The sequence below is a fragment of the Alternaria incomplexa genome (assembly GCF_024043165.1).
Source record: "Alternaria incomplexa strain BMP 0042 chromosome Unknown scaffold_2, whole genome shotgun sequence".
Taxonomy (NCBI): Eukaryota; Fungi; Ascomycota; class Dothideomycetes; order Pleosporales; family Pleosporaceae; genus Alternaria; species Alternaria incomplexa.
The window spans coordinates 810,749-833,368 of record NW_026249851.1 but is presented as its reverse complement, the minus strand read 5'-3'; the positions used below and the strand labels follow the sequence as shown (position 1 = coordinate 833,368).

General features: G+C 52.5%; 9 protein-coding genes across 9 annotated transcripts; 3 read left to right on the top strand and 6 right to left on the bottom strand.

Annotated features, from left to right (window-relative positions):
• Window positions 1–1,678: 1,678 nt before the first annotated feature.
• On the bottom strand, window positions 1,679–3,021 carry J4E90_001773 (uncharacterized protein; the record flags this gene model as incomplete). The annotated part of the gene is made up of 2 exons (XM_051431357.1): window positions 1,679–2,153; window positions 2,321–3,021. 2 exons carry the CDS (start codon window positions 3,019–3,021, stop codon window positions 1,679–1,681), a joined length of 1,176 nt encoding a protein of 391 aa, XP_051294491.1.
• A 465-nt stretch (window positions 3,022–3,486) lies between these two features.
• On the bottom strand, window positions 3,487–4,314 carry J4E90_001772 (uncharacterized protein; the record flags this gene model as incomplete). The annotated part of the gene is made up of 2 exons (XM_051431356.1): window positions 3,487–4,134; window positions 4,228–4,314. The coding sequence occupies 2 exons, from the start codon at window positions 4,312–4,314 to the stop codon at window positions 3,487–3,489; spliced, it is 735 nt and encodes a 244-aa protein (XP_051294490.1).
• A 4,113-nt stretch (window positions 4,315–8,427) lies between these two features.
• On the top strand, window positions 8,428–9,405 carry J4E90_001771 (uncharacterized protein; the record flags this gene model as incomplete). Its single annotated transcript, XM_051431355.1, has 1 exon — window positions 8,428–9,405. The coding sequence occupies one exon, from the start codon at window positions 8,428–8,430 to the stop codon at window positions 9,403–9,405; it is 978 nt and encodes a 325-aa protein (XP_051294489.1).
• Window positions 9,406–10,254: 849 nt separating this feature from the next.
• Window positions 10,255–12,573, top strand: J4E90_001770 (uncharacterized protein; the record flags this gene model as incomplete). Its single annotated transcript, XM_051431354.1, has 3 exons — window positions 10,255–10,315; window positions 10,366–10,972; window positions 11,022–12,573. The coding sequence occupies 3 exons, from the start codon at window positions 10,255–10,257 to the stop codon at window positions 12,571–12,573; spliced, it is 2,220 nt and encodes a 739-aa protein (XP_051294488.1).
• Window positions 12,574–12,813: 240 nt separating this feature from the next.
• J4E90_001769 (uncharacterized protein) lies at window positions 12,814–13,632 on the bottom strand (the record flags this gene model as incomplete). The annotated part of the gene is made up of 1 exon (XM_051431353.1): window positions 12,814–13,632. The coding sequence occupies one exon, from the start codon at window positions 13,630–13,632 to the stop codon at window positions 12,814–12,816; it is 819 nt and encodes a 272-aa protein (XP_051294487.1).
• A 1,712-nt stretch (window positions 13,633–15,344) lies between these two features.
• J4E90_001768 (uncharacterized protein) lies at window positions 15,345–16,370 on the top strand (the record flags this gene model as incomplete). The annotated part of the gene is made up of 1 exon (XM_051431352.1): window positions 15,345–16,370. One exon carries the CDS (start codon window positions 15,345–15,347, stop codon window positions 16,368–16,370), a length of 1,026 nt encoding a protein of 341 aa, XP_051294486.1.
• A 563-nt stretch (window positions 16,371–16,933) lies between these two features.
• Window positions 16,934–18,577, bottom strand: J4E90_001767 (uncharacterized protein; the record flags this gene model as incomplete). The annotated part of the gene is made up of 1 exon (XM_051431351.1): window positions 16,934–18,577. The coding sequence occupies one exon, from the start codon at window positions 18,575–18,577 to the stop codon at window positions 16,934–16,936; it is 1,644 nt and encodes a 547-aa protein (XP_051294485.1).
• Window positions 18,578–19,130: 553 nt separating this feature from the next.
• J4E90_001766 (uncharacterized protein) lies at window positions 19,131–20,084 on the bottom strand (the record flags this gene model as incomplete). The annotated part of the gene is made up of 1 exon (XM_051431350.1): window positions 19,131–20,084. The coding sequence occupies one exon, from the start codon at window positions 20,082–20,084 to the stop codon at window positions 19,131–19,133; it is 954 nt and encodes a 317-aa protein (XP_051294484.1).
• Window positions 20,085–21,222: 1,138 nt separating this feature from the next.
• J4E90_001765 (uncharacterized protein) lies at window positions 21,223–22,536 on the bottom strand (the record flags this gene model as incomplete). The annotated part of the gene is made up of 1 exon (XM_051431349.1): window positions 21,223–22,536. The coding sequence occupies one exon, from the start codon at window positions 22,534–22,536 to the stop codon at window positions 21,223–21,225; it is 1,314 nt and encodes a 437-aa protein (XP_051294483.1).
• Between the last annotated feature and the right edge of the window lie 84 nt (window positions 22,537–22,620).

Here is a 22,620-nt window from a genome sequence, read left to right as displayed (position 1 = left end):
CGAAGCATTGATTTTCACATTGGCCTTCGAGGGATTTGAGCATTGCCTGGCGTCTCTCATTATTATCTTATGCATGAGATCTGCTTGAGGAAATGAATGCCGCTTGTGACTTATTGGAAGAAGTAGTGTGAAACGAAATTTCAAAAGTTAACGATGAAGAAGGGAACGTCTTTGCATATGTTATATGTATTGGTGATTGTTCTTCAGAGATTGTGATAGTGTCACGAGAGCATACTTGTATGCCGAACGCATCAAGACCTCCATTCCCAGGTACCTCATCCCCCAAAATGCTCCTCAACATGATGCGCAACCGCCGCCTCATCCCCCTCGAATTCTCCACAAACCGGACACGTCGCCACCTCCACCCCACCTCCACCCTGGTGTCTCCGATCCGCCTCTTCCAACGCAGCAAAAAGCCCCATGTCAGCCGGCTGTCTCCGAGTCCTGCCTTCATCATAAAGATACTCGTCATCATCCCTAATATCTCTCTCCACCCTGCCTCCAACCATCCTCCCACCTGCTCTTCCCATACCTCCGCCACCCTCACCATCCCTACCCAGCCCCGCCCCAGCGCCCCCAACAACAGCCTCACCCTGCTGTCCCTCACTCTCACTAACAAGCTTCTGCACCCTCCCCACCCTTCCATCTCGTAACCTCACTTTCACACCTCGCGGATGATCACCCCGCGTTAGCAGGTCGGCGACGATACCGCGGACTTGGTGTCCGGTGGGTTGATCCTGTTTGAGAATGATTGAGACGCTTGTTCCGGGGTGGATATATGCGAATGAGGGGACAGGGGGTTCGTCGGGGTCCGGTCTGAAGTTGGGTCTGCCGCGACCGCGGCCTTGTCCTCTGCCCCTGGATGCTCCTCGTCCTCGTCCTCGGTCTGAGATGGGGTTGGAGTCGCCGCGGCCGCAACCGCGGCCCGTGTGGGTACCTCTTGATGGTTCTGAAGAAGGCGGTTGCCGGTTTGGACGGCCGCGTCTGGAGGGCGGTTGTTGCATAATGTGTATAGGTCGGGTTTGTTGGCGCAGAAAGAAAAACAGCGTTTAAAACCCGTCTTAGCGAGCCCTTTGTTCCTCCAATGAACTTTTCAATCTCTTTCTCAGGATGTGTTCGAATAGTCGTTGTGTTCGCCTTCCCAAAATCGCAAAAGACGACTCAAGATCAAATGCTGGTGGAAATGATCGTAGCTTAAATTGGCACAGAGCTGATCTGAAACAGGAAAAAGAGTTGGCGTGAAAGCCGGCATTTGTCGGAATAACTATTATCCCTGTAAAATGAAATGTTGATGTTGAGATCAAACGGGATGAGGATGTTGTAGGATATTGGTGTTAGGGCGGTTTGCACAGTATTTTAGTGCGCATTACGTCATTCGCTCGCTCCCTTCACATTATGTAGCAATGCCTATGTACCACACTCCAGGTACCACACTCCAGACCGTGAGACACACAGGGATGTAGGCAATAGCCAAGCTCGTTTGGAGATTTTTCTATGTACATGTACGTCTGGTTAGAGTAGCGCATCGTTATCCTTGCGATATCAGCGTCTTTCATACAAACCACACACATCACACCGTACACCTCCCGCCTCCATCGTCATCATGCCTTCCGCGAGCAGTACTCGTTATGCAGTCATCATAGACCCGTATATCCGCCCCGTCCATCCCGTCATAACATCAGTTGTAGGTGACGTTGACCCTACGTTTGGAATCAACGTGGAGGAATTCGTCCCGAATCCACCCAGACCCATCTCCCCGACCGCGCTTCATGCTCTCATGCGCACGATGATGATTGAGAATGTGTTGTCTAGCGCTGTTGTACTCCACCACGAACTCGGCATCCTCCTCCCAATCTCGGAAGAACTCTTCGGCTACTGAAGCTTCGTCCCACTGACGGGTCTCGTTCCTGTCTTGGACGACGTTGTTAAGATTATTGTGACCGCAGGTGTAGACTCGGGCATCTCTATATGCCAGGTCGAGGTGAGCGATATAGTAGGCTATGTCGCGCTTCAACCTAGGTACTTGGTCCTTTTTGCCTTTCACCTCTTTACTCAGCTTGGTGACCTCGGTCTTCAAGCGGTCGATCTCGGGCGCACGTCCGGCATTGATTGTGTTACGGACTGCCAAGATCTGAGTGTGCTCATCACGGTGCCTGTAGACATGTTAGCGACATGTTCGGTAAAGGGAAACTCGATTAGCAGCTCTTGGGGAGGCTTGGAGGAATTCGCAGCAGTTTCAGGATTCCTAGGAGCGCTGGCAACACACTGAATGTCTCCAGGGTCTATCGAGAGTCGGGAAGGGGGATATTGAAAGACATACCAATCTCGCGATGACTCGGCCGCGGCAAGCTTGGCTTGAACGTCGTCTAGCTCTCTCTTCTGACCGTCGATCTGTGCCTTCAGGCGCTCTGCATCGGTTGTGCTCATTTGCACCCTCTGAGCATATTGTCGATTCTGACTTGAGTGCTGGGCGAGCTGGGTTCGCAGATCGTCGACCTCCGCTTGGCTCATGGCGGCCTTGTTTGAGCGAATGTTGGCTTCGGACAATTCGCTCTCAAGAGACCGCACTTTGCGCTCGAGTCGACTGTTGTGGTCCTGGGACGAACGCAGCCGGGCGTGAGTGTTCTCCGCATCCTGTACCGCAACGGTCACATCATGTCGCGTGGCTTTCAACTCCGAATCTTTCTCTGCGGCAGAATTCTCGAGTGCCTCAACTTTCGCGCGAAGTGCCTCTGCTTCGGAGGCCGCGGCGACGTTGAGCGCATTCGTCTGCTGTAGATTCCTGTTTGAAGCTCTGACCATGGCGACTGCATGTTGTGAGCGCTGAAGCTCGCGCTCTAGATCGCTGTTCTTGCGGTCTGCAACAACCAGCTGTAGTCTCAGTTCGAAGAGATCTTTCTCATCGTCGCTGTCGGAGCCGTTGTTTACCGAGGTAACCGAGCTGTTGGAGAGGGTTGTGGGCTGCTGCTGCCGTGCTGGATGACCGCCGGAATCGTCGTTCTCGAAAGCCGCGGAAGCCATGATTTTTTTTTTGAATATGGTCACCTCGTGTGTGCGTTGTGGCGATGGGGTGCGAGCTTGGGTCGTACCTACCTGATATGCACAGCAGGGTCCATGCTTGGCGGAGCGTCCTCGACAGGGAGGAAGCCACGCCAGGCGCAGATATGAGCGATGAGCAGTGAACTACGGAAGAGAAAGTGGAAAATCAAAATGACAACGGCTGGCCTCTATAAGAGGTTAACCTGTGAGGTTCGCAACAAGCTTTGACGCTTTCCAAGCTACGCGACAGGATGATGGCCGTTTGCTCACACCGTCTATTCGCGCTGGTGAGAGAGCCCAGCCCTTTCAAGCAAGCAACTAGGGTATTTCTTGAAGTGTGAGCTGCAGAAATGTGATCATTGTACAGAGATTTATAAACAAGTGAGAAATACAAAGGAAATGAACAGAAAGGGTTGACACATCCTTGTGTTGGCAGGCGGCCAATTCTCACTCATTACCTGCTAGTGTTGCGTCCCCATTAGCGGCGATGTTGATACCGTTTGACCCGCCGATTGACTTGCTGCCGTCGGAGCCCTGCGTGATGCCCAGGTTTCCACCGAGGTTCGCCGCGGCACCGTCCTCGCCGAGGGTGATACCAGATTCCTCAGAGAACTTCTCGGACTCTTCAGTAGCCTTGACGCCGTTTGACTTCTCACCCTCGGCCTCTTGAGCTTCCTGTTCAGATTCTTTCCTTGCTGCGTCTCCTTCGGCGCGTCCGGGCTGGTTCTCCGTACCAGCGCCAGCGCCAGCGCCAGCCGCACCCCCTTCTGACTCTTGCTCGGCGGCGACAGCAGGCTTTTCACCGGCGGTGGCGGACTTCTCGCCCTCTGCTGCTGAAGACTTGGGCTCCTCTGCGGCTGCCGCAGTACCATTGCCCTGCTGATTTCCGCCGAGCTTGAGACCGTTGCCAGTGATACCACCGCCTGGGCCGCCTAGAGTGAGGCCTCCGATCGTGAGACCACCACCTCCGCCACCTTGCTTTTGAGCCTCGCGGCGGCGACTTCCTCCTTGGGTCAACGAGTCCAAGCTCTGAAAGTCTGCGTCACGTCTGACAGGGTGTGCGCGATACGAGCGAGAGGCAAGGTTTGCTTTGGTCTAGCATGAGTGTCAGCATATGCAGTGAGTGACAGGCTTTAACAAGAGAGATAACGTGTTGAGTAGCCAAGGTGGTGCATCGGATCAACATACTGCCCATAGCGTGCGAGGGGGAACGACGAATGCATCGACGCATGATACGGCCAGTAGACCGAGAGTCAATTCCAGAGAGAGCTTCATATCGAGAGAGTTTGTTAATTAGCGGATCGAAAGAAGACGTAGACGAGAAACAGCTGTCCGGCAGCAAGATGAACAGATGACTGTGAAGTAAAGGGATGGTACCAGTGAGCTCATCAGGTGCACCTCCTGAGGCCTACTGCGAATAAATGCTTCTGAATCCCATGAGTCTCAGTGACATCTGCTTCCCTCAGCCACCCGTCGTTGGCATTGCCGGAATTACATGATGGAACGCTTTCACAACGTTTACAGGCCAGCTTGGCGATCGAGAGTGGTCGGAACAGTGTGTCAAACGCCAGTGCGCGGCGGGGCCGACCGCTCGCTAGGATGCTGGGGTTCTTCATGTCGCACAAGCGTCGCAGCTCCCGTCAGGGCCATGATCTTCGACTCTTCGGAATTTTCGGCCTCAGATGAAGCCGTCTTTGAAAGGCCAGATAAGAGCTATCCCCATGGTTAAGCATTCCAAGTGCTGTCTTGTGTGTAGTGCCATGAAAGCCAAGACCGGATTTGAATGGGATCCTGACATTTGTGTACGGTGTGTTGACTGCTGGGTTTCGAATCAGAACAGAAACTAGTTGTCGTACGAGTTTCTCGGTTGTCAGAGAGCCTCGCGGTATTGCTGCGTGCATCGCGGGATCCCGAGGTCTGTCTAGCAAAGCAAGACCACGTGTGGACGGACATGATCAGTAGCTCCACATATCCATCTTGTGACTGCCTCTATAACACGGATGAACGCATGTTATTCGCGAAAAGCATGAAGCGAAGTGAGGAGAATGTGCCCGGAAGGAGATGGGATGAGATGCGTTTGGTGAGAGGACAATGACGATGACGACTGGCGGCCACGCGAGATTGACGCGCTAATGTCGATGACTAATCCCGCGCAACACGCGCCTCACGTCACGATGACTCGTCATTCTTTTCAGTTGATTCATTCCGACTACTCGTTCAATATTCAACACATATCTGCGTCGCGGACTTGGGCTTGGAGCCATTTCCTGTTCGGACGCGACGATATGCAAAACATTATCGCCTTTCAGACGTATCCTCATACTATGGCCTGATGGGGCACAGCGCTATATTACCCATTCAATCCAACAAGTTCACTGACGTGAAGCCAGCATCCCAGATCGCATTAATGTCCTCCGTCCGTCCAACGAATACGTATACGTCCTACCTGAATCCAAACACCACCGGTCCTGCGCACCCTTATCCGTTCAACAAACGCTCTCCTTCATTTTTGTACAACTTGAACGCCTCGTGTAGTGAATCCGCAGTCTCACCAGGAAAGAGATGCAAAAAGAAAGGGTAGCCCTTCTTGCGCTTTACTTTCCACATGAAGAGCTCTCGCTTGGCTTCGTCGTTCCAGTCGGTGAACACGAATTCACCATTGCTGCTAGGTGATGGGGCTTTCACGGTCTTTCGAGGAGCTACAGGTGTACCTCGCAAGGCACCATCACGGCTACCAGGAACTGGAGTTGACAAGGCTGCGGAATAATGATTTAGCGGGAAGACTACCAAGGTGTTTTGAGTCATCTTACTGCCTGGCTCACGCTGCTGAAGATCTACTGGAGCTTGCGGTTGTCCAATGGAGCCAAAGACAACAGGACCATGTAGGCCCCTCGGTGCTTGGCTTTGCCTAGGGTTTTGTGGAGCTGCAGCTGCAGTTGAAGATCCAGAGGCATGCGGATTGGCTCTGGCTGTCCTTGTATCAGGCCGAGTACGACGGGAAACCACGAAGGCCTCGCCGGTCCATACCCTGTCGTCATCCACGTACCGCCAAGCCTGAGCCGGGTCTTCCCATGGGGGTGGATTTGCCGCTGGGGCTACGCATGAAAATTAGATTGAAGACTACAGTATCGTTATAATGGCTTACGTCGAGTGTGTAGGCGACTGGCTGGTCCATGTGGCTGCATGAATGAAGGTGCAAAGTCCCCGTCGTTGTTGGGGAATAGAGATTCGTCCAGGTATTTCAGGGGGCGATATCCAGCACCACCAGAAGGTTCTTCGTGATTGGGGCTGTCGGAGTTCGAGTTATTGGCCATGATAGTGTATATGATGATTATTCGTTATAAGTTTGACGTTTCAGAGGGAAGACGATGGTAAAAAAGAGAACTTATAAACACTGAAGGTATGGGAAGTAAGGCAGAACCGACCGTGAGCACGACATTCTTCTGTGTGTATATACCAGGTGAAGGCAGGAGAAGTTGAGTCAAACATCCCTGAGCTATTCAAAGACGACATGACCTTATTGTTCCTCGACTCACGCGTGTATACTCCTTCTTTATGCAACAATACGAGAACGTTTGCTTGTTCCGCACGTAGATGGAAGTTGATCACTTGTCCTTTGAGCAAGCTAACTATTGTGTAGGCTATGCTAAACGCTGGTAACCTTGGAATGAAGTCACATTCAAGGTCGATATCATGGCTAAGGAATCAAGAGCTCGGCAGCCTACCGACCAAAGGCGAAGAATTCATGAAACATTGCAACCCGATTAGCTTGTTTGTACAGAATACCACAAATGTGTCATCAAAACCAGCCTTCCGCTACGTCTTTCACGAGTGGGCCAAACTCTCGTATCACTCACTGATACCGACCGAAATATGGACCGACTGGAAGTACCGAGGGCGCCTCGTTCCTCTGACTAGCCATTATAGGACCTTGGTGACCTGGGGAGACAGGAGATATGTGGTTCGTCGACATCACACCTGGCTGTGACGCGTTCCTTAGGGCGTTATAATTATAGCCTGAGCCCCACGGCAGTGGATAGTTCTGAGTTTGGTAGTGTGCTGCTACCGGGAAGTTATAGTGTTGGCCAACAGGCTCGCCGGATCGAAAACCTGGGGCAGAGTACCGCGGAGGACCAATATGTACGTTTTGATCTGAATACGGCCCATGGACTTGATTGTAAGTTGCCCGGGCGGGTGTCGCATACTTGACTGAGAAGTTCTGTCAGCGTGGAACTATATTGGACTCTCTGTAACACTGACCTCGTTCCATACTCAGAGCGCCGCCGAATGCTCGTCGAAATGTTATGATAATCTCGACCAAAGCCTTGCTGTCAATGTGGTACGACAGCCGTTGAGAGCTCATTTGCAGCGCAAGCATTGTATTACCTGCGGCCGCGGGCAGCAGATCGAACGCGCCATTGAGAGCCGTCTTCAGCGCGTTCTCATTGATGTTCAGAGTGGCTGCGAGCGCGGCCAGAGCAGATTGCGCTTCTGGGCTGCCCTCGTTCGTGTGGACGGCGACTACTGACTCCATGTGGGCGACTTGAAGGAAGTGGAGAGAGTTGATTGACCATTGAGAGAGCCATAAGTGACATGCGGTGAGCGGAACTAGGCAACTACAGTGAAATGTATTTGTGGAGGAGTTTCACGGTGAATGTCGTCTTGCCTAGTTTACTTCCAAAATTCGACAACTTGACTGAGATCCATCCGATAGACGGAATGTGTACGTAAATCACCTTCAGACTGCCATGGTTCGATACATTCTAACTCAGCGTGTCCCTGTGCCTGCGAGTAGTTGGCTACTGCACGGCCATGTCACTAACCCATCGAGCTTCATTGGGCGTTGATGATACTTGAGACCCCTCGATGCTTGCATCACTGTCCAACTAGATGTAGCGATGATGCGTTTTAATGAACATAATGGAGTGTCGCGTCATCAGGCTCGTGATGTGCTGTCGCTAATTGTACACATTCCAAGGTTGTGTCAAAGTCCCTATGGACTCGGGCCTGGACGCCTTAGGCACAAAAAAAACTGAACAGGTTTGCAGACTACGGTAAATTAAAATGTGTAAGGTAGGTAGCTCAACGTTGATGTAGGCTCCAGGGTGTTGAGGTTTTTTCTAGGTTGACGTGTGGAGGCAGGCGGTGGCAGGCCGCATAGGGCTAGGGTGTCGCGCCACAGTAGTGGCTGAGCCGCCAAAACCAAATAACGTCATTGTTCGCGAGTTTCGCTTCGTGGGAGCAGCTGCCCACTTCCTGCGATCTAGCCAACAAACCTAGTTCTTCTCGCATACGATCCTGCTTTATGGTCGACCCAGTTTCCGCCCATTGAATTGCCGCTTCCTTACCCTCCAGCTCAACAGAGCCCATCCCCCGTCCACAACAACCATGGCAACGCGTCGAAAAGCCGACACCGACATCAGCAATGGGGTTCCCATCACAACCGGCATGCCCAGCGGTACCGTTCGCTCTCCGTCCGCGCGGCGGTCGCCCTTCCTCCCCACCCGCCTCGAAGCGCAGCTCATCGCCATCTACCCATTGACGCTCCTCATGGGTAGCGTGTTCAGCATAATATCGCCCTCAAACCGCAGTGCGCCCTACTCCACCGTCCTCCAGTCCCACCCCGCCGAATTCGCGCCCTCGTACTTTGCGCAGAAGAAGAACATCTTCAACGTATACTTTGTCAAGCAAGGCTGGTTCTGGACGACACTCGCGTTCGCCGTCTTCGTCACCTTTCACCCTGGATTCGGTCAGGGTGCCAGCGCGAGACGCATCCGAGCGGTGATGCGATATGGCGTCGTGACAACATGGTGGTGCTTCATGACGCAGTGGTGCTTTGGGCCGCCGCTGATTGACCGCGGGTTTAGGTTCACGGGAGGCCAGTGCGAAATCATCAGGGATCCGGAGGCGAGGGAAGAAATGAGCACCACGAGAGAGTACATTACCGCGGCGACGTGCAAGGCAGTTGGTGGAACATGGAAGGGCGGACACGATATTTCCGGACACGTCTTCTTGCTCATACTTGGCTCGTCACTCCTGTGGCTGGAGTTTCTGCCTGCGTTGACGCGTGTAGAGGGACTGAGGGATGGAAGGCTCATCACCTTGCCCGATGGCAAAGTTGCGAGCGTGGCAGTGGAGAAAGACCTCGTCAAGTCTGAGGGCGAGGCTACTGCGCGTGGCGTCAAGTTCGCGCTTGGTGTCGCCGCGCTGATGTGGTGGATGCTCCTCATGACGGCCGCCTACTTTCACACCTGGTTTGAGAAGTTCACGGGCCTTTTGGTCGCCTTTGCAGCGCTGTGGACTGTTTACTTCCTTCCAAGAGGCGTCCCACAGGTCAGAGCGTGGTTGGGCATGCCTGGAGTATGAGAGCCCTAGCTACGGATCAGGCCATGGGTGATGGCTCTCATCTTGCGGAAGACATAGCAGAGATAGATCGCAAGACGGGTTTGTGAGTTGACGAGTCAAGCGTTTGAGCAAAAGCTTATCCAGCGTCAGTATAGTTTAATAACATGCATCACGACTTTGGCCCTTTTACAGCACTGACAGCTGGGCGCTCTAGCCTCGAGCATGGGACATCATGACTTCATAGCGCTCAGGTGATGTCGAAAGTAGGTTATTCTGACATTTTCGCCAACAATATACATCCCGAGATTTGCACCCGTGCCATGTTTTCTAGCAGTTGGCACCTCATTCAAGGAAAAATTGGATACCCTGGAGCCTACGTTGACGTTGGCCGTATCCTTTGCAGCTTTCCATGTTAATGTAGACTCTAGGGTGTCCAGTTTTTTCCTTGAACGAGGTGCTGGCGCTACTTGAACGGCTTTTCTACGGCAGCCATATCGTTTTCCTGTAGTTTTCCGCTCAACGTTGTGCTAGTGTACCTGATGAGCGATGGCAGCTGCAGCCTTCTATGGGACCGTTGACGACATCAACCGCGGCTAAACGTCGCACCGACCCAGAGTAGCACCGTCCCTTCTCCATCCGGCATCCTATCCGCCAACTTCCGCAGCTGGCCCAATCACTGCAATTTACGCAGAGTTCCATGGCAGAAGAGCTTGTCTGTCGACCCCGGACCCTCCCCACTTCCCCTCACGATGATCAGTTCACTGCATCCCCGATGTAAGCTAGGCATGCGACCAGGGTGGTTGGGAGGTGTACTTAAGCAGGTACCTTGACGACTTTTCGTGATGCATTGCTCACCTGCAAGATCTAGCAATGATTGGTATCAAGGGTCTCGCGTTGAGCCTTTTGGCCAGCGCTACCGTGGCGCAAGATGGTAAGATATGGCTATAGGTTACAATAGAGGCAGTCGCTGATTCGAGGCAGCTATTCAGGCATCTGGCACAAACTTCACACTTACCGCCGACGGCATGTCATACCTGTTCCACGTTGATACCGAGTCTGGCGACCTCATCTCAGATCACTTTGGAGGACCAACCGACGACTTCACACCACCAGCCTACATCCTACCATCCGGATGGGTAGCTGGCGAGATAGGCAACGAGCGTCGCGAGTTTCCCGATATTGGCCGCGGTGACTTCCGTTTACCAGCTATCCATATCGAACACGCCGATGGCGACACGATATCCGCTTTCCGCTACCAATCCCACGACATTGTACAGGGAAAGCCTTCTCTGCCAGGACTACCTGCGACTTATGGAGAAGCTGGCGATGTCACGACGGTAACCGTGCACATGTACGACAACGTGTCGGACGTTTCCGCTGCATTGATGTACTCAATCTTCCCCAAGTACAACGCTATTGCACGTAGCTTCAGCATTGCGAACAACGGTACTGCTGATATCGTCATCGAGAGAGCGTCGAGCTTTAGCACCGACTTCCCCAATCTTGACCTCGAGATGATTGAGCCCCACGGTGATTGGTCGCATGAGTTCCAGACCGTGAGGAGGAAGATCGATTATGGCGAGACTTCGTGAGTTGATATGCCTAGGCGTTGCTGTATAAATACTGACATCTATCAGATTCCGGAGTACCGCAGGATACGCATCTCATCTTCACAACCCTTTCTTCGCGTTGGTTTCGCCAACCACCACCGAGTCTAACGGAGAGGCTTGGGGCATCAGTTTAGTGTGGACTGGTAGCTTTGAAGCTACAGCACAGCGCTTCTCCAACGGCTATGTGCGCGTTCTCATGGGCCTTAACCCGCTTCATTCCAGTATTCGCGTGGCACCAGGGGAGATGTTCCAGTCTCCCGAAGCTGTCGGTGTGTACTCCTCTCAGGGTGTTGGTGGCGTGTCGCGCTCGTTCCATGATCTCTATCGCAATCACCTCTCTCGACACAAGTTCACGGACCAAACCCGCCCCATTCTGCTCAACTCGTGGGAGGGGCTGAGTTTCGACATCAACGAAACGTCTCTGGTCAGCCTGGCCGGCGAGGCGGAAGAGCTTGGAATTGAACTGTTCGTAATGGACGATGGCTGGTTTGGTGTCGAATACCCACGCAACAATGATACTATGGGTCTCGGAGATTGGACACCCAACCCAGCAAAGTTCCCCGATGGTCTAGGTCCGTACGTGGAGCAAGTCAATAACTTTACAGTGTTGAATGCGTCGTCCACGCCTTTACAATTTGGTATTTGGGTAGAACCAGAGATGGTAAACCCCAATTCCACCTTGTACCATGAGCACCCCGACTGGGTCCTGCATGCTGGAAAGCACCAAAGGACGTTGACACGAAACCAGTTGGTTCTGAACGTAGGGTTGCCGGAAGTCCAGGACTACATCATCAGCTCGATTTCTCGTGTACTCGATTCCGCCAACGTCCAATACGTCAAATGGGACAACAACCGTGGCATGCATGAGCTTGCCCGCCCATCTGATGACTACACTTATATCCTCGGCCTATACCGCGTTATCGACAATCTCACGACCAGCTATCCTGATGTACTCTGGGAGGGTTGTGCATCAGGTGGAGGCCGATTTGACCCTGGTCTTCTACACTACTGGCCCCAGCACTGGACCAGTGATAACACCGATGCTTCAAACCGTCTCACGATCCAAATGGGCACATCCCTGGTCTACCCGCCCTCCGCAATGGGTTGCCACATATCTGCGGTTCCCAACGGTCTCACCCATCGCAACATCAGCATCGAATACCGCGGTCACGTTGCTATGATGTGCGGCTCCTTCGGTCTCGAACTCAACCCATCCGAACTCTCCCCAGAGGAAGCTTCCGCCGTGCCTTCCATCATGGCCCAGGCCAAGGCGGTGAACCCCGTTGTCATCTCCGGTGATTTCTACCGCCTTGCGCATCCCGACAGCAGCAACTGGCCTGGTGTGCAATTCGTCAGTGCAGAAGGAAACCAGAGCATAGTCTTTGCGTTCCAGCAACAGTACATGATCAAGCCAGCAGCACCTCCGCTCAAACTACAGGGCTTGGATCCTAAGGCGAGATATAGCAACGACCTGGACAATGCCACCTATAGCGGGGCTACGTACATGAACGGCGGGCTTAACATCGCGTGGCCAATGGGCGACTACCAGAGTAAGCTCATTTGGCTGAACAAGGTCTAAATACGTCAGTATGATAGTACTCTAATCGAATCACTATTTTGAATGCGGCAACGCGGTACACTTTGAAAATGTGGGTGCTTGTTCAATCCTACGAAATACTGTTCATTGCTCACACTTGTTCTCGCCTGGCGTTACCACGCTGGTTGGCATGTCTTGGTTACGAATGTACCGTCAGTGGTAACGAAAACAGAAGCTTCACCAACCTAAGCTAAGACTACTACGATGAACCTAATTCTGGGTCTAAAGCTCCGCCAGTGGCCGAGGGCATACAGCCTTCCATCCGTTCTGCGCGATAGCCCGAACCTTGTGGTCTTCCACGGCATCCAATAGCTTCGCACATTTGCCCCCGGCAAGAACGGCCAGATATTGGTCTTCTATCTCCCTGCTGACCAGATGGTACCGACACAGGTAAGCGACGTAGTTGGCTAAAGCGTCCACGATAGGATCTTCTACCGTTTCCTTGCGCGTTGTCTCAGCCACCAGGACCAATTCCTCTGCCTCCACGGGACGGTAGATGAGGCCGCATATGTAACCTTTGATGATCTGAGACGTATATTGTGTCATACCCAGCACCTGCGCAGCAAGACGCAACTCTAAACCCTTCTTGACTTCCTTGGGTATGGGGATATCAGTGTACTGCTGGTCAGTACAGATTGTCCGCAACCACTTTGCGATCGTCCGCATGGAATCGAGAGAGACGTCCTTGTGGCAGAATTTGACCCAGGTATCATCTGGGTTAGCCTCTAAGTGCTGGCGGAAAGCCGATGAAGCAGCGAAGAAGGCTAGCTTGGGCATGTTGACGTTCACTTTGTTGCCCTTGGGGTCTAAAACCTCCACTTTGATGGTAATGTTAGGGGCTAGCTCCTTGCGCGCGGAAGCTGACCAGTTGCGGAGGTGGTTGCCGCCGTTTAGGTTTGCCATGTCTGTTAAGACTTTGTTGACTTGGCCGGCGGGCGAAAGGGTATTGACGTAGGCCTTTGTGTTGGGACCGTTACGGCGACGGAAGTTATTGCTTTTCGTAGGGCGGCTGCCCTTGGACTGTTCTGAAGTAGTAGACATCGCGGTGGCTTGTATCGAATGAGCTCTTGTCAAATCGGATGTTGAAGCTTGATGTTGCTGAAGTTGCAAGTGGTGTTCATACGAAAGAGAGCAAGCGAAAAGGGTTAAATAATCGTCTAGACCACTTGTAAACCTACAACAGCGTCCTATCGCTGCCAGTGACTCGTACCTGGAAAGAGTGTGAAACTATCAGATGTGAGTGAATGAAATCTAGTACTCTGGCAGAGATCATCAGTAGGTAGAGCGGGCTGAATCAACCCAGATCACTATGCGCATAAGGGAGTCTGGGTTCTGATGGTGAATGATGATGTAGAGACCAACGATCTGGTCCTCGATGGCGCTGGGCGGTCTCATCTGCGTAGTAGACTCGTTACCATGGAGACGAGACTCTGCATTCCAGCTCTCACTGTTGTTTACTGCATCACTCGACATGGAGATGATGCCTGCGTGGACGAGATTGGTGTTCATGGAAGCTACCGCGGCTACAATGCGCGATGGCCATCGCATCCAGAGGTACTCAGCTTCGCTCGCAAATACGATTAACACAGCGGCACGGTCTTCTGTTCTGGCCACACGCGTGGACCATTCTTAACTAGAGCTTATGAGCTGTCTCATGAATGAGCCGGATGAAACTCGTCGGTCTTTGTGCCCAGCAAAAGACTTACGCGTGAAGATCAGAAGTTTTCAAACGGAACCGATCGAAAGCCATATATCGATGCGTGGCTGATGGTACGGGTAACGAAAGTTCTCAGAGAAGTGCGCTTGATGACAATTAAGGATAGGGGAGATGAGACGCCCAGTGGTGTTTAAGCGGGGCCCGGTATGTGACCTCGCCCGGTCGGAAACGCGTGCGCACGTGCTCTCGATGACGTGCCTAGCTCGACTTTCCAGCCCTCACGAAAACGTGGCGCGGCCACTTTCCGCCCATCTACCGAGCGGCGCTCTTTCACCACCAATCCTTCCATTCACGTCGTGCGAGCGTATCTTTAACTCGGAATCCTGCAACACGCGGTAAACCTGGGCTCATAGTTATTCACATCGCATTTTCAACCCGCCCGACCTGATCAGAGCGCTGCTTGCCAGGCTTGTCACGTAGCGCGACGTGAACAACATCAGAAACCCTTTGCCGGAGAACGCATTCGAGGTCTGTGTCTTCAAGCTCATTCAACCTTAACAACAACACCATCCGATTGCGCGCGATGTCAAGCAACGTTCACCTGACGCGAGCGGTATAACGTTGCCGTTGCTCTACGGCTACAAGGATATACGCAATTTTAGGCCTCTGTCTCATTTCCTTTAGCAGGGTGACATCTCCCCCGCGGGGCCAGCCCCGACAATTCTTGCAGCCCGCCACGTTCCCTACCGCGTTTCGGAAACAAGGCTGCGTTTTAGTCTCTTCATTTGGGTCACGGGGACACGTTTCTGGATGTCTGTGCCCTGCCGAGTTGACGTAGATCGCGTTTGCGACCAGTGAGGATTATTGCCTAACCAGGAACCAGGATGCAGGGTAGTGAATTGAGAGGTGCAGAGTTTCTTGGCGGCTGGTTGACTGTAAAATGAGGCAGACTACTTGTGGCGTCAGCTCCAGGAAGAGTGATCTTACGTCCCTTGAAGAGGAGACTGCGCGCCGTTCCCTGCTCGCGACTGGCGTTCGGCGACCTCATACCTAAAGCCAACCACATCACAAGACAATATCGCACCCAACGCCGACAATGGCTTCCCAACAAATGTCCGACCGGGTGGAGGGTATGACCACGAACCATACGCTGTCTCACAAAACCTCTCTTGTCGTCATCGTCTTCCTCGCCCTCGCCGTCTCCCATACCCTCGAGGTCTTCGTCAAGATCTTCCGCCTCTTTCGCACCTATCACGGCGTGTACTTTTACACGCTCATCGCAGCCTCGGTCGGTATCGCCATACATGCCTTTGGGTACTTCATCCGCAACTATGGGATATCCGACTCGGCCCCGCTGGAGATCGCCTTGGCGTGTGGCGGGGGTATGCTCATGATCACTGGCCAATCCATCGTACTCTGGTCACGACTACACCTCATCAGTTCTGGAAAGAGAGATTGGTGGTTGCTCTGCATGATCATAGCAGCCTGCATAATCGTGCAAGGAGGGGCGACTGCGCTTTTTGCTGGCTCGAATTCACCGAATCCTAAGAGGTGGCTACAGATCTACGAGAAGTGGGAGATCTTCCAGGTTACCTGGTTCGTCTTCCAAGAGTGCCTCATAAGTGGTCTCTATATCTATCGCACCTTCGCTCTCATGCGCAGCTCGGCCGCCTTCCGAGGCCCACACGCCAAGCGGGTCTTCAACCATCTTATCATCGTCAACACGGTGGTCATCTTGCTCGACGTCACGATCCTGGTCCTACAGTACATAGGCCTGTACGAAATCCAAACCAGCTGGAAGACACTCGCATACGCCATCAAGCTCAAGCTCGAATTCGAGGTCCTCAATCAACTTATCGCATTCGCAACGAGGGGCTTCGATGCGCATGCTGAATCGCACGATATATCCGGAAGCGCGGCCTTGAAGGACGACACAGGAGATCTTACACGGGATTCTCGATTCGGTCACTCGGCGCATCTCCGTATGAACGATGGAACAACAGCGCTACCGATGGGGAATGTAATGAAGAAGACGGATATCCAGATCAGCGTCGAGCCGGATACTCTGAGCGAGAGAAGTGCAAAGGTGCTATACGGGAGGGATAGCGGGGCGATGTGTTGAACACATGCGGACGGGACGAGGGCAAAAGGCCATTACTTGACGACCATTGACGCCAATACACTACACAACCCTCGGGTGCCGAGCCGCGAGGCTTGGTCCGAGCTTCTCCGTACTGGGGAGGATACACTGCTTTCATTTTGTTTTACGACCTTTTTGATACTGGTAGAGGGCTACACTAGACTTGGAAGATTTTTTCATGATACCCACTTGCTCTTATATACTCATTTTAATGAACTATACAATTGTCAACACAAGTTATTCAGGCTTTTGCAGCAAGTATTGAAGTAGTGACTGTGGGTTTATCTACCTTACTTTTGGGGGTGACTGACCGTGGAGAAGGCGGGCAGGTAGTCGCAATACGACGTGATGGGGTTACACTACATCTAGACTACTATAAACACCGGTGATGAGCGCGGGAGCGACGATCGAGCTTGTAAAGGTATCGTGAGATTTCGGACGTTCTAAGAAGAGAATTTAGGTCTACTCTATGTTTACCCGGATAAGAAACAAGTGTGCGCGATGCGACACCAAAATCACAAACCAGAGTGTCGAAGGCTATCTCTTCAACCCTGATCCTGACCGAATAATCCATCCACCCATCCATCTTCGGCCCAGTCCGCCTCCCACACTGAGCCTTCCTTCCGAGCTAGAGCCGCGAATGCTCCTGGTGTCTCTTCAACCACACGCACATCGATACCAAGGTCGTTCAGCTGCGCGAAAACGTATGTCGAGACGTCGCCTTCGAACTCCTTGGGTCCAGCACCGTAGCCACACCTGCACAAAAGCACGATCTTATTCAGGGCTGGCACCTCCGTCTTGCGCTCGACTATCATGTTGAGCCATGTAAGAATAGCCTTGGTAGGACAAATTACGGTGAGTGACTCGAGGCTTGGAGGAGGTATAATGCCGCGAAAGCAGTACAGCTCACCGAACGTGTTGCGGGCCTCGAATACAAGTACACCTTGCAGAACCTCCATCTTCGTCAACTTGCGGAACGAGCTGAAGCTGTGCAGGTTCGTACAACCACCGAAACAACGCTTGGGATCGAAGTGATCAGATTCCTCGTAGTCGATTTTGATGAATTGCAGGCTTGCAGATACGTCTGTGTCCTCACCCAGAGCACGCGCAATATGCTCGAAAGTACCCAGCCACTGCTTTACAACAGTCGGGCTCCTCATGAACAGTATCTCTAGACGGGTGATGGTCGGTCCAGCGAAGTCTTGTAGCAGAATTGGCAGCTGATAGCCGTGACTCAGATGGGCTTGGTCGTTTAGCTCGTTCCAATCGCTTCGTATGATGAGTGTGTGGAGGTTCGCACAGCGGGGTGAAAGGCACTGAGTGGATTTGTTGCCGAAGAAGACATGCTCCGGAGTGGGCAGATGCTCACTAAAGTACTCTCGCGAGAGGTCGATCTCGAGGACTTGGAGGGATATGAATGGGAATCTCAGTATGTCCATGTTCAAACCGGAGACTCTCAGGCGCTTGACGTTGTGGAATTGCTTGAAGCCTGACCAGCGACTTGGCGGTTGCTGCATAAAGTTGCTGTGTAGACCGTAAATCGAGTTAACGACGTCGAAAGCAGGTATGTCCAGATCGTCCCTGTGATACATGCCCATACAAAGCATGTCAAGATTGTCGCAAAGAGCGAGAAGCAGTCCAGCTAGCGAGCTTAGCCGACCGAGTAACAGAGTGCACCGCCAGTCTATCTCTTCCATGCTCTGAAATGGGTTCCCGGCTCCGAGAATGCTCAGACTATCGAGGCTCCGAGATATTTGTAGCAACGAAGCTCCAAGCTCGTCGCGAGATGTCGTTGGACGTGTTCTGGTGAATATGCTTCCGACTACCATAATGTCGCCATCGCAGTTGATACGCCAGCTAGTCGTGGAAAACGTCAGGTGACGGATCTTGCTTCTCAGTTCCGGTCTTCCAACGATGGTGCGCACGAGGTACATGACGCTGTCACCCCGAGTACGGGGCAAGCTGATTGTCCGATATAAGAGCTCATCGCCGATGGCTTTGAAGCGACGCGATGTCCGATTCAGGTTGCCGAGCGTCGGGTTGTCGCCCTCAAGGTATCTGGCTATCTCAAGCAGCATCTCGTCGGGGAGGTCGTTGATGGAGCGGAGGTCAGGTCGGAGGACATCGGGAGACAGCTCGCTGAACACTTCTCTCAGCTTCTCCTCGATCACTGTCGGCGGAAGATCCATCGCGACAAAAGTCCCGGGCGGGTTCCGTTGGCGATGTCAAATTGCTAAAGCAGTTAGCCAAGGCGTGCGATGAACTGACGTGCATGCGGTGACTTACTTCTCTTCGAAGTTACGCCAGGATGTCGGGTAGCAAAGACTTGTGATGAGAGTTGAATGGTTCGGGGTAAACTTTCCAGCTTTGCCAAGTTGGTGTATTCATTGACCACCTGGGCAACCAATGAGCGTGCTGCAAACGCTGGTGTCAGCCACGTGATACGGCGGCGACACACCGCCCGCGTCCGCTTGTAACGCAACGTATTCCATGCTCACACCTCATACAAGGGAAGAACTAAACACTCTAGAGCCTACGTCGCTGTCAGGCTACCTACTTTGCACGTTTTTATCTTAATGTAGGCCCTAGGGTGTTTAGCTTTTCCCTTAAATAGGGTGCTCATCTTTTGGTGTCGCGTCCAATCTGAGATGACTTGACCGTTTTGTTCCCATTATGACTGCCTACCTAGAATTGGGGTATATAAGGCTCGTCTGAGACTTCAATCTCAGTAGACGGGTACAACTATGGACCTAGATCTTCTGGAATCCAGACGCATCTCCCGTTTACCCTCTCGCAATGTCCTCTCCAGTTCCATCGAACGAGGTGGTGCTTGATGACGCGCCATTTCACTGCAGCCCAGAGATCTTTGTCGTATTCTTCACCCCAGGCTCGCTTGTTGTCAAGCTTGTCATGGATGCGCAGAACCTCGTCGAGATCAACGTCTCTGATGTGTTGGCCTCTGCAGTAGTTCTGATACCATGGCATGCGATAATTAGGAGCATTGGAATGATCTCGAAGAAGCTTTCTCAGCTTCATACGCTCATTATACACCAGCGCGTCGGCTACATCGTCTTTGCCGCGGTTGTCAAATATCCTTGTACCGTCTTCCTTGTAGGGATTTCTTGGATCGAAGCCTTTGGGATTTTGCTTGGTTCCTATCCCTTGGCCCTTGGTCCATTCGTCGTATGGTAGAGGCTTTTTGCGACCCATTTCAATCTCTTCGACCTTTTCCTGCTCCACAATCTCCTTGAAGTTTAACCCATCATAATGCCCGTAAGTGAATACCCAATTTGAACGAGGCATTTCCGGCTTCCTGTCGATGAAGTGATACTTGAGTGCTATGCGAGTACATGTATCTTCATGTATACCTGTAGCGTAGATGGATGAGTTGATCCAAGAGATGGGGGTCTCGGTGAGGCTGCATCCGTGGTAGTAGCCGCCATCTGCATCGATCTTATAAGTGTTGTTTGCCCAATCGATGAGAGCACTGCGCAGAGCAGGATCTGCATCGACCCGTTCATCTTCGCCCGCTATCTTGGCCAACTCGCTGGGACTGAGTTCATCGAGAGTGCACCCTATGTGCATGCCAAAATCGAGCCGGTAAACTTCAGTCTTCGTGCGCTTCGCATCCGGCGACAATGAATCTCCTCTCGAAAGAAGGTCTGGGGTCTCTTCGCGCTCTCTTTTAGGCGGCATGATTGAAAGTGGAGCGGAGGTGCTTCGTCGAGTGGTAAGCAACGGATGGAAGAATTTACGTTGCCTCGGCAGATGTTTTTGAATGAATGAAGATACTGCGAAGCGGGATGTTCCAGTAATGTAAATGAAACCAAGGTCAGACTCTGAATAATGGTGTCTCAGAGCTCACTCGTTCAAAGAAAACGAGACAACATGAAAGGAAGCGGGTTACACACAAAGACCTCTGACCTAAAGGTCTAGACTTCCCATCCGGACAGCACTGAGTTTGGTTCAATATGCGCAGTACCAACCTAACAATCAGAGTCGGAGAACTTGGCAGCTGCCCTTACCAGTAGTCATCGTCGCGTGGCAGTCTGTCTCACCTGGGCAAAGCTCGTCATCTCACGTTCGGCTCATCGGAGACACCCTAATTTGTACCTTCAGTGTTCTGTGTACGATCTTAGAGGATGTCGCTTTCGCGAGGTTGCAGGTGGTGAGGTTAGGGCCCCGCATGACACCCAACTGCGTCATGGCGCCGATCCAACCACGCAGGTTTCGTGCCTGGACGGGAACCACTAAATCGGATCGATCTATACCTAGGTAGCGTCACGAGTGAGGACTGTCCTAGTATCGCGGTTACATACATTCAACCACAGAGCTATCAAAAGGGAACTGACATCACGACCGACAGCTTCCGTCGCAAGCTGCTGCAGGGGTCAAGGTATCGTATGATTCGATGAATTACCGAGGTACATCGCCCCGGGCCTTCTCGGCGCATCGCACCTCCATTTCGCGTCTCAGCCACGCGCACGCTACACGCAGCAACGACGCCGTGCGGCCATCCTTCACATCTTTGCTTGTATGAGACACGATGTACCTCCTTATCAGTTTGCGCGGGAAGCATCCGTGTGCGGATGCGCATCCACCGAATTTACACGACGTATGCGACAAACCCTTTGGTACAGGCGTTTAGGCCACAGCGGCATTAACTTCGTCAATGTTTTGGACAATTTTCGCATCAATTTCATCCTATGACAAGCCATCCATCGCACGATAACATTACGAGACCAGCAAACCTCCCATTCGATCGTCTCTGAGCTGCCTCCCATACCACCCACCCCACAACAGATCTACCGCTAGCATCTCATGAACAGCCCCATCAAATCTCATCAAGACCTCGCCTCAGTGAAATGCTGTATGCTGGAATGTCTGTTGCCCCGTTCGCGATCGCAACCTCGCGGATCATGGTGTATAGCATCTTGGTCTTGGGCCAGCGCGCCCGAGGCGGCATTGTGGCTCCCCTGCTCATGAGCAATTCCAGTAACTCCTTGCTGTTTCGGTTGAGAGCAACCTCCATCGGCGAAACCGTCTTTGTGGACCGCTGATACCTAGGAAAGGCGCCATTGACATCTGCACCTGCATCTAGGACCGCGGCGACGATCGGGATGTCGCTGACCTTGATGGCGCAGCAGAGGAAGTTGGTGAAAAGGGTTCCGTCGTTGATGTCCAATTCTTCATCGTCCAGAAGCAAGTTGACCATGTCAACATTACCAGTACGACATGCAATTGTGAAGAGGCGATTATTGACCAGGCTGCCTGATGGATTCAGGCGTAGGATAGACTCTACTACGTCTGTGTTTCCGTTCTCGATGCCGATCTCGAGCCACCCGTTGTACGTGCGCTTCTCAACCCTGCGAAAGATTGTCTGGCGGAACTTGACAAGCTCATCCACGAAGCGTGTATTGCCAGCCCGGATAGCGGAGCAGATCGCTTCTGCAAAGTTGTAGTCGTAACAACCTAGAGTATCACGTTTGACCGACTTCTTGAGGTTGTTCAGGTGGTGTAAGACTGCATCGAAAAGCTCGTCGTGTTTCGAAGTCACAGCCATCACCAGAGGGCCTTCGCCGAAGGTCGTGTAAGGAGACCAAATCGCGGGAGGCATTTGCGCTAGCAGAGGGCGAATCAAGTCAATCGCCTGAGTCGACATAGCCGCTACGATCTTCTCCCAGTGGTGAACGTCCGCGCCGTTTTCTGGATTGTTCCTCAACTGAATGGCTGGGTGGCGGTAGGAACGCCTCCAATTCATCATCATATACATTACTTCGTCAGGACCAGTGACTCGGACAAGACCTTCAACCATGCTGGTCTCAGTCTCCTTCCGCTGTCCTTTCGGGATTGAGAGTTCCGAAACCAAATAGTCAATCATTCGGTGGATCGTATTGAGTAGCCGGTTGTCGACATCGGCGGGCTTGTTCAGATGGGCAAGTACATACGTTGTGATGTTGGCAGTGATGACTCCCGGGATCAATCCAACGATATGTTTGGGCTGATTGCTGAGCAGATCATGCTTGATTTCGGCGGCGAAAGTGTGACATACGCTTCGAAGTTTCCAAGTGGCCCTGGGGCGTTCAGAGTTGAGCGCGTGGATGATGTTTTGGAATATCTCCGTGGGTAGATCCAGAAGTTGCGCCATGTTGAGTCGTTCTTGCGCTCGGTTGATGTCGTATACGGCGACAGGGTCGTTGAAAGATGGAGAGTTATATGTGGAAGAGCTAGT